Source organism: Corvus brachyrhynchos, unplaced genomic scaffold (assembly GCF_000691975.1).
Source record: "Corvus brachyrhynchos isolate BGI_N302 unplaced genomic scaffold, ASM69197v1 scaffold19, whole genome shotgun sequence".
Taxonomy (NCBI): domain Eukaryota; kingdom Metazoa; phylum Chordata; class Aves; order Passeriformes; family Corvidae; genus Corvus; species Corvus brachyrhynchos.
Window position 1 is genome coordinate 1,609,521 of NW_008246061.1, and position 9,112 is coordinate 1,618,632.

Genomic DNA, 9,112 nt, shown 5'->3' on the forward strand with positions numbered 1-9,112 from the left:
GCTTTGATCTTTTTTTTTATTCCCCTGCCCTTCTGGGAAGCCAGCTCCCTCCCTCCATTCCTGGAAGAGCAGGAAGTGTCACGGATACACAGTTTGGACAAGAGTTCAGCCGAAACCTGACAAATAAATAATGGTTTCTGTAGCATAAATGACTTTGGGGGTTGCTCCAACCCTGTGACTTCTGCCATGTGCTGAGCCGGGAGAGCTCCCATGTCATTGTTCTCCCTTCTCCTTATCTCGCCTCATTATCTGGGAACAGCTTTGTTCCTCCTTCATCTCCCTGCTGCAAGGAACAGATAAGTTCGTGTGGTGCCCACGTGAGCCCCTTTTCCCGGAGTCCACCTCCGCATTCCTCCTTCTCCCTCTGCTCCTGCTCATGTGGAGGTCCTGGAGCTGCTGGGAAGGGCATTTGCAGCACCTGCATGAGCAGGTGTTTGCTTTCTGGGTACAAGTCCAGCTCCAGCAGAGGTGGAACTCTCTGTCCCCACAGCTCACAGTCTGGATGCAGCTCTGCCAGGGCTGTGGTCCCTTGGGCCTTTTCCCTGGGTGTGGAGTTAATTTAGGAAGGTTGCACCATGGCAGAGGGTTGTGTGCACTCCTCGTGCAGATGAGGGCGCTCAGGCTGCTGGAGAGTATCCAGTGTCGGGAGTTTTTGGGAAGGGATGTTGTCCCAATTACGTGGCTGCTCATTAGTGTTGTGCTGGAGTGGAGCAACCACCAGCGAGGCCGCTGAGATTTGGGGTTAGGGGGCACTGAAATGGAGCCTCTTCCTTCATTTCAAGAGCAGAAATGGGGTCGCCATCCAACCTTTACTGGGGATAGAAGCCGCTTGGAGCTTCCCAGCCCACTGGTACGGGTCAGTGGCCGGGAGGGGCCCAGTGTTGTGTCCCACAGGTCAGGGGTGGGCACTGAGAAGGGACAAATTTGCCTTGGATGGGCTCAGGGGCTGGAGTGGAGGAGCTGCAGTCAGGACACGTTGGACCAGTGTGGACTGAGCTGGCAGAGGTCAGGCTGAAGGTCGGGCTCACACTGGTGCCACCTGCCAGGCTGGTGGCCCTCAGACAGGCCAGGTGCTCGGGGACAGCTAAAGAATCCAAAGGCATCAGAGTTCGGCATGAAAAGCCTCGAGACTTCTGGTGTCTGTTGTTGGTGGCAGCGATCCTCAGCTACAAAGAGATGTCTGTGTCCTCCAGAGAAGGATCCCTGCTCCAAAGAGAATGTGGGATCAAAGGGGAGCTGTGTGTGTATCACACCCCAAGCCGTGCCCGGCTCCGGAGCTGTGGCTGCAGGAGCAGCTCCAGGGGCGTCTGGCACAGCCATCCTGGTGGGAAGGACACAGCTGCAGAGCCCTGCTGGAAAATCCCCAGTGCCCCTCCTCTGACCCTGGGTCAATCCAGCAGCACAGGCCCCACAAAGTGCTTCTTGCCTCTGTTTTGTGTCCTCAATCACCTTAGCAATGAGGGAAGAGCAGTTCCGGGGTTTTGGGGGCTGCCATCCCTCTCCTGATCTGGGGAGTGGTGGGAGGAAGAGCAGGGGGTGCTCTTTGTACAGAGAGGGACTCTGAACTCCCTTTTTCTCCCACCTTGTGGCCTTTCCCACCGAGCCTCTGCTTTCCTGCCCTGCCCTCCTCTGTCACTCCCTGTCCCAGCTGCTGTCACAGAGGGGTGAACGCAGGGGCACTGAAGTGGTGCAAGAACTTGTTCATGTCCTCTCTGCCCCCTCTTTTCCTCCAGTGGCATTTGCCTGCTCATTTCCAGCTTCTGTGGATGGTCCTAAAACCTCCAGGTACATGGAGCTGGTGTCCTCCCAGCCCCTCCCTGTCCCCTCAGGTACCTCTGGGACCGGTCCCTGCTGCCGGAGGGGAAGGTGGGGCAGCAGTGACTGCAAACCCCATAAGCAGATGAAGTACTGGTGGATTATGCAAGAGAAACCAGGGGGAAAGAGCCTGTTCCGGGTCAGGATTTGTGCCACTGGCAGAGTTTTATCCAGAAATGTGGACCTCGAGCCTCAGGGCCAAATTCCTCTTCATGGAAGAGCTTCAGGTGGGGGGTTCCTCTGTCACTGCCTCGGACAGTGCCCTCAAAGGAACGAGGAGCTCCCCAAAATTCAGCTTAGAAATACCAGCTGCAAGTGGCTGCCGGCTCCCTGGCTGTGGGGTCTGTGCTGCTTCCTGCTCTCCTGCTCTTCCCTCCCTCCCTGGGCAGGTGTCCCCTTGTTTGGTCTCTCCTGCCATCCCCAAGCTCCAGCGTGGCTGACGGATGAGGGGGAGCAGTGGGGAGATGGGTCAAGCTGTGTCCCCTCTGTTCCAATGCCCACCTGCCCCGAGGCCCTGCCCTGCAGTCCTGGGGTCACTCAGTGTCCCTCTTCAGTGCTGGGGTCACTCAGTCCCCCTCTCCAATCCCAGGAGCCGCCGCTCTCTCCGATGCTGCTCAGCCTTGATCAGCCTCCCTGGAGTTTTCCAATAAAGCAGCTTCAATTTTCCAATTACCCTCTGCTGACCACTGCTGGGATCTGCCACGGAGCTTTGTGCCACATCCCAGGGCTTGGCATCTTGGCCCCACAGCAGAACCATTATCCTTTATGGAACACTTTGCAGGATTTTGCTGCAGCAGAAGTGTCGCCCTTGCCAGGTTTCCCGGGGCTCTTCCAGATTTTCCTGTGATTTCCAGGATTATTCTCCTTCTCTCGCTGGGCTTTGCTGTGTGCAACATCAACACCGTGTTGGTGCCTGCCGTGGGAGTGATGCTCCTGGCCAGCCCTGGGGCTCCTTTGCTGGGCTGAGGATCAGCCTTAACTTCCCTCTCCCTCCTGCTCTCCCCTCATCCCATTTCCCGCAGAGAATTCCCAACACAAGCAAAGAGAGAACGCCGCAGCCAGTTTGTGTTGGGCCCTTCCTCTGCTTCCCAAACTCCCACACTTTCCTTGCCACTTAACAGAATATCCAGGGAGCAGCTAATTAGCTCAAGGGATAATAATTATCCTCTCATCCATCCCCTTCACTCCTCCTGCCCTCTCCTTCCCTGCACTGCAGGGCACACCCAGCCCTTGCTGGTGTGGATCCTCTTGGATGATTCCTCCAAGGAAATTGGGGTGTGGAGGGGGAGTGGGACCCTGATCTTGTGGCAACCCTTGCAGCCCCAGCTGCGAGATCTAGGGCCAGAAAAGGACCTTTCAGACACCCAGCGCTGTGACTGGGAGCACGGAGCTTGCAGCTGGATTAGGGAGTGGGATGGTCCCGCAGTGTCTGTGTGGAAATTTCAGTGGGAAAACAGGGAAAGGAGCCTGGCTCGGCTGCGGAAACCTGAGGATTTGGGGAGGAGCTGGATGTTGTGCCCTCGTGTGCATGGGGTGGGGAGGGAGCACGGAGGGTCTGGCACGGAGAAGAGGAGGGGCAGGATGAGGGATGCAGGAGCAGGAGCAGGAGGAGGAGGAGGTTCCCCTGCCCGGGCGATGCCGATGTGGCGCCCGGGAGATGGGGATGCCCGAGGGTGCCCAGAGGAGCCCGAGGAGAGCAGGAGGGGATCCCAGAGCCCTGCAAACGCAGAGCGGGCCGTGGGGAGCACCAGGAGCCCTGCAGGGCCCGAACGGCTCCTCTGGGAGAGCCGGGAGCTCCATCCCCTCCCAATCCCCGGCTCTCCCCCCCAGCCCAGCTCCAGCTCCCCTTGCCAGCACCTCAGCCCCTGAACCAACCCCACAGGCGGCGGCAGCGCCGTCCCACGGCTCTGTGGGACATTCCCAGCTCCGTCCCCGCGGCCCCGGGCTGAGCCCCGGGCCGGCCGCGGTGCAGCCGAGCAGAGCAGGTCCCTCCAGGCAGGGAAGCGCGGTCCTTGCCCCGCTGCCGCGGCTCCGGGAGCTGCTCCGCACCGAGCTCCAGCAGCTCCGAACCGACACCGGGGGCTTCGGAGGGGACAGAGGCTGGGGGGGAGCCCTCACTGCGCCCTCGGTGTGGGGGTGCCCGAGCAGAGACCCCCAATAAGGTGGAAAAGAGGGAAAAAGCGCTGTTGCCCTGAGGCAGGGATGGAGGGAGGGGGTGACATGCGGGGCTGTTCCCACCGCGTGTTCGTGTCACCGGGGGAAGCTATTTTTTGATAAAACAAATAAATCTTCCCTGCTTTTCTAAAAATAGCCATTGCCCTTTTTTCTCCCCCTCCCTCCCTCCCTCCCTCCCCAGCTCAGGCTGCCTTAGAGACAGAACCCCGCCTGGAGCCATCCAGTTATTAATACCAGTAAACAACCCCTCGTCTCCGGTGCCTTGTTCTAGCGGGAACATGTGGGGGCAGGAGCCACCTGGTTGCCAGGAGCCCACGTCCCCGCGTCCCCGCGTCCCTGCTGCCTGCTCCGGGCTCCTCCTGCCTGGCTCTGGCCGGCAGGCACAGCCCGGAGTGCTGGTTTGGGATTAAACTGGGAATATTCCTTGTGTCGCTGCCATCACCTTCACTGTAGGATGCAGAGTGGGATGTGGTTGTCCTTTTAGGGGCTGAGCGTGCTGCCTTCACCTCCTGCCCCTCAGCATCCCCATCCCTGCCTGTCCCCACGGCCTGGGATCGATCAGTCCAAGCTGGGCAGCTCCTTCCCCAGAGCAGCGTGTGGCAGAGGCTAAAAAATCCAGATTTGTGGGGAAACCAGGATTTGTGGAGGCTTTCTGCTCAGGGAAACACTCCACCAAGGAGTGATGGATGGACTGAGTATTTCTCAGCGAGGACTAAAAAGAGAAATATCTTTTATTACAGATAAAAGCCTCTGATGTTTCTAGAGAGCAAAGGGCAGCCCCAGCACAGGCAGAGCCATGGAGCTGGGAGCCAGGTGCCAGGACATGGAGCTGCTGCTGGGTCCTCTTCCTCCTCCTCATCCTCATCCTCCTCCTCCTGCCCTCCTCAGTAGCAGTGAGCAATGGTGTCCATGTTGAGGAAGCGCACGTGCATCTTGGTCTCGATGTCGATGCCCTGCCACATCTGCCAGGGGAAGGGGCTGAGCGGCGCCAGGGTCAAAGCCCAGCTCCCTGTGCCCACCCAGCTCCCTGTGCCCACCCTGGTCTCTGTGCCCACCCAGCTCCCTGTGCCCACCCCAGTCCCTCCTCCCAGGGACATGAGTGGAGACATCACCGACCTTCAGGAAATCCTCGAAGGTGATGCCCTCGTACACCTGGTCCGGGCCCTGTCGTGGTGAGAGAGGAAACACTGAGGCTGCCCCGGGTGATGTGGGAAGGGGTGGCCCAGGGCTGTCCCCTGGGGCTGAGGGACAGGTCTCCCATGGGTTCCCAGTGCTGGCCCTGCCCTGTACCCCATGGCCAGCCCAGAATTGGTCCCCAAACCCCCAAGGCTGCAAGGAACAGCCTTTTCCATGAGCAGTAAGGATGGGGTTTATGGGATACTGTTTGCTGATCCCCCTTGGGCTCTTCTCATGAGAAAACACCACCCTGGAAGCTGCTGCCTGAAAACCAATCCCTGGCCAAAGCAGCTCTGGGACAGGGGAGGTGCCCTGGGAAGCAGGGACCTCTTCCAGCCCCATTCTTGATGCCCCCACAGCCCCTCAGTGGGGCCCTGGCAGAGCAGGGAAGCAGCTCCCAGCACAGGCTCCCACCATTTGTCCCACACAGATGCTGGCTGCCTCCTCCATGGCCCCGTGGGCGATGGCCCGAGCTGACTCCTTCTCCAGGTGGGGGTTCCCCGACAGCAGCTCCTCCACCACCTGCAAGGCAGAGGGTCAACGCCAGGCCGGGGAATTGGGGGGGACGGGGCAGGAGGGGCCACACGTTACATTTCTGTACTCCTGCAGCGTGATCTTCCCATCGTGGTCCGAGTCGTACATGTGGAACAGGACTGGGAGGGACGAGAGGAGCGTGGCAGGGTCAGGGCAGACCCTTCCCACCCCAGCCCCAAACCCCAGGCCCTGGGAAAGCCTCACATTTGAGTTTCTCCTTCCGGAACCGGTCGAGCTGCTCCTCATCCATGTTCATCTCGATGGGTCTGAAGTAGGACATGATAGTCAGGAAGTCCTCGAAGTTGATCTCATCCGCCAGCCCATCCGACTCCTGCCGCAGGTTCCTGGGGGTGCCGGAGCCCACGGTGATGGGAATCCCCCAGCCACCCACTCCCAAGCCCATCACATGCCCCCACAAAGCTTTAGGACTGGTTTGTCACTAAGACTCAGCTTAAATGTCTGATTTTCCACCTGGTTCCACCCCAGCCTTTGGGGAGAAGATCCCTGCCCAGCCCCATCCTGCTTCCAGAGGATAAATCATCCCTCCCCGGGTGCTGGGGGGTTCTCACCGCTTGTCAAAAAAGGCGTGGACGATTTTCCCTCTGATTGGGTTGAACTCCAGGTCGGGAATGCTGTCAAAGTTCTCTTTGCTGCGAAAGGGACAGAGACAGCCCGGAGCGTGAGGGACCCCCGGAGGAGGGAGGGGCTCCGACAGCCACCGGGAGACCCCACCCCTTCCTTCCAAAGCAATCGTGGAAAAACAAAGAGGTTTTGGATAAAAACCCCTTTTTGCTGCCATTCACACTGGGAGCAAGTCTGTGCTCAGGGATTTTGTCCCACTAAAACGGGTCTTTGGGAAGCCCTTAGGATGACGCCGGGGCCCTTTGCATGGCTCCCTCTGCCATGATTTTTAGGGTTTTCCCGGGCTAAAGGCCTCAAACAGGGCTCGGCAAGGCACAGGAAGGAGCTCCTGCTGTCCAGCCTCCCCTCGGCTTCGTGCTGAGCCCGTGCTGGTCATTGCTCTCCACGATTTATAAAGCAAATGAGGCAAGAAATCACCCCCGGCAGGGGGGGAGCAGCAGCGGGGGCTCGGAGCTCTCCCGAGGTGCCCAATTCCCCGCGCAGCCACCCCGGAGAGAACAAGAGCAACGGCAGGTCCCGCTTGCTCCCTCCCCAAAACTGGTTTTAAAGCTGGGGGGTGATGAGGTGTTTGCCAGAGCTCCGAGGCCGCTGCGTCCTTGTGGTTTTCCTGGGATTATTTGCAAGGCCACGCTGCCAGAGCTGCCTCAGCACGGCCGGGGAAGGACGCTCGGAATCACAGCCCTGGACTGGCACCCTTGGGAGCCCAGGGAAGGGGGGACATGCTCTGGGCAGCCCCGGCAGTGGGGCTGGAGCTGCAGTGGGGCTGGAGCTGCCGAGGGGCGGGAATTGCAGTGGGGCTGGAGTTGCAGTGGGGCTGGAGCTGCAGTGGGGCTGGAACTGCAGTGGGGCTGGAGTTGCCATGGGGTGGGAATTGCAGTGGGGCTGGAGCTGCCGTGGGGCGGGAATTGCAGTGGGGCGGGAATTGCAGTGGGGCTGGAGTTGCCATGGGGTGGGAATTGCTGTGGGGCTGGAGTTGCCGTGGGGCGGGAATTGCAGTGGGGCGGGAATTGCAGTGGGGCTGGAGTTGCCATGGGGTGGGAATTGCTGTGGGGCTGGAGCTGCCGTGGGGCTGGAGTTGCCGTGGGGCTGGAGTTGCCATACCGGATCGTCAGCTGGTCCTGGCTCAGCTGCTTGAAGCGCCGGTGCAGGTGCTCAATCTGTTCAGAGGTGACTGCCAGGCAAAGGAGAGAGGTGACAGGGGGTGAGCCCCAGGGGACCCTCGGGACACCCCTCTGTGCCTGTCTCCACACCCCCAGCAGCGGGGCAGGGTCCTGGGCACAGCTGTGCCACCCCATTCCCCTCTGGTGGCCCCATGCAGCCCCACGAGGCCCGGCTGTGTCCCTGCATGCCCCGTGCTGGCTGCGGGGTGGTGCCAAGGGCTGCTTTATCCCCTGTCCTCGTCTGCAGGAAATTCCCTGGCCCAGCATGGCACGGAATGGCACAGAGGGATCCCAGTCCCCAGGTCAGGATCCTTGGGGTCAGTCCTTGGAACTGGCTTGGCCATTTTGTCGGCACCATCCTGACCTGCCCCGGGACATCCACTGCCATGGCTGCTGCAGGGAATAGCTCTGGGATCAGCAATCCTGGCAGCAGGGACCTGCCCCTGGCCAGAGAAGAGGGAAGGACATGGAGGGGGCACAGCAGCACCCCAGAATCAACGCCTGGCTTTGAAATTGCTGCCACTGCTTGGGGTGAGCCACAAAGCCTCGCGGTGGGCACTGCCCCAGGGATGCACTAACCCCATCCCGGGGCAGGGGCTGGAAGGGGGGACCAGCAGCTCCCTTTGAGCCCCACGAGCACTGGGGTTCCAGCCTGAGGCTCAGCAGCACCTCCTCGCTGCCCTAAGCCCCGGCACATGTGAGTTTATCTTCCCCAGCTGTTCCCCAGGGGCTGTAACCAAGCTCTAACCCCCCCAGGGCTTGACTCTTGTGCAAATATTGACAGGGGCCATTCCCAGGAGCCAGGGAAGTGCTTTGGAGCTGGGGGAGAATCTGTCTGGGCACCAGCTGGACCCACAGGCTCCTGCAGCCCTGGCTGGGGCCGGGCACGGGGCAGGGCTGCCCTGGCTGCTGGAAATCAGCCACCCCTGGCATCATGGAGAGACAGAAAACCACATTAAAGTATCGCTGAGGGGTTGCAAAGGGTTAATTGCTGCAAGACAGCAGGGTCGGAGCTGGGCTTCGATGCCTCCCGAGCTGCCTTTTATGATGTTTAAATAATGTCCTTTGCATTCCTGACTGCTGCTTCACAGCCTGGAAATAGCAACGGTATTGATCAGCGAGGCTGAGCCTCCACAGACCTCTGATAACAGCCTGGAAACCCATCTGGGCCGGGTCCTGGGGCCCTGGGCCTGCCGGCATCCCCGGCAGCACCTTTGCAGGACGGGCTTCAAACCCCCTTTCTTCAACCCCCCTTAACCCCACTGGCCCCCAGGTGATGATGCCCAGGCCTCACTGATTCATCCATTGGATGTTTTCTCCCCTAATCTCTCCTGGCTGCTGCTCTGCTGCACTCATGGGAACTTTTCTCGGACTTTGCTTTCCAGTTTTGGCCATGGAGCAGTGACCTTTCACTTCCTGCTTTGACGACATCGCCGTCACCATGGGAGCAGCTGGGCCACCGAGCCTTCAGCATCTGGGATGTGGGTGCACACCAGAAAGCTTTGATCTCTCAGAAAAATGTCCCAGGCACCAAGAGGAACAAGAACTGGGGTCAGTGGCTGGATGCTCGTGGTTGGGCCAGCCCTGCAAGGCTGGCTGAGGCTTTTCCT

The 9,112-nt window shown here is 60.0% G+C and overlaps 1 protein-coding gene across 4 annotated transcripts; it reads right to left on the reverse strand.

Moving 5' to 3' along the window:
* Positions 1 to 4,703: 4,703 nt before the first annotated feature.
* Positions 4,704 to 8,675, reverse strand: TESC (tescalcin). Of its 4 annotated transcripts, none has more exons than XM_017746558.1 (7): positions 7,444 to 8,654; positions 6,270 to 6,350; positions 5,905 to 5,966; positions 5,758 to 5,819; positions 5,581 to 5,688; positions 5,107 to 5,154; positions 4,704 to 4,952 (listed from the first exon to the last, which is right to left on the reverse strand). In XM_017746558.1, the coding sequence occupies exons 1-7, from the start codon at positions 7,767 to 7,769 to the stop codon at positions 4,875 to 4,877; spliced, it is 765 nt and encodes a 254-aa protein (XP_017602047.1). In that variant the 5' UTR covers positions 7,770 to 8,654; the 3' UTR covers positions 4,704 to 4,874. The 4 variants fall into 4 exon arrangements, with proteins under 4 accessions (XP_017602047.1, XP_017602045.1, XP_017602048.1 ...); XM_017746556.1 differs by having other exon boundaries at positions 5,905 to 6,044; positions 7,444 to 7,652; XM_017746559.1 differs by lacking the exon at positions 5,758 to 5,819 and having other exon boundaries at positions 7,444 to 8,675.
* Positions 8,676 to 9,112: the final 437 nt, after the last annotated feature.

What these genes read in the sequence shown, in the direction of transcription:
- TESC (XM_017746557.1), bottom strand. Translation starts at nt 7,769, where the DNA reads ATGCTGGGCCAGGGAATTTCCTGCAGACGAGGACAGGGGATAAAGCAG. An exon ending in CACGCCTTTTTTGACAAGCG is followed by an intron (nt 6,045 to 6,269) that starts GTGAGAACCCCC and finishes CGGCACCCCCAG; the next exon opens with GAACCTGCGGCAGGAGTCGG. An exon ending in CCGGAAGGAGAAACTCAAAT is followed by an intron (nt 5,689 to 5,904) that starts GTGAGGCTTTCC and finishes TCTGCCTTGCAG; the next exon opens with GTGGTGGAGGAGCTGCTGTC.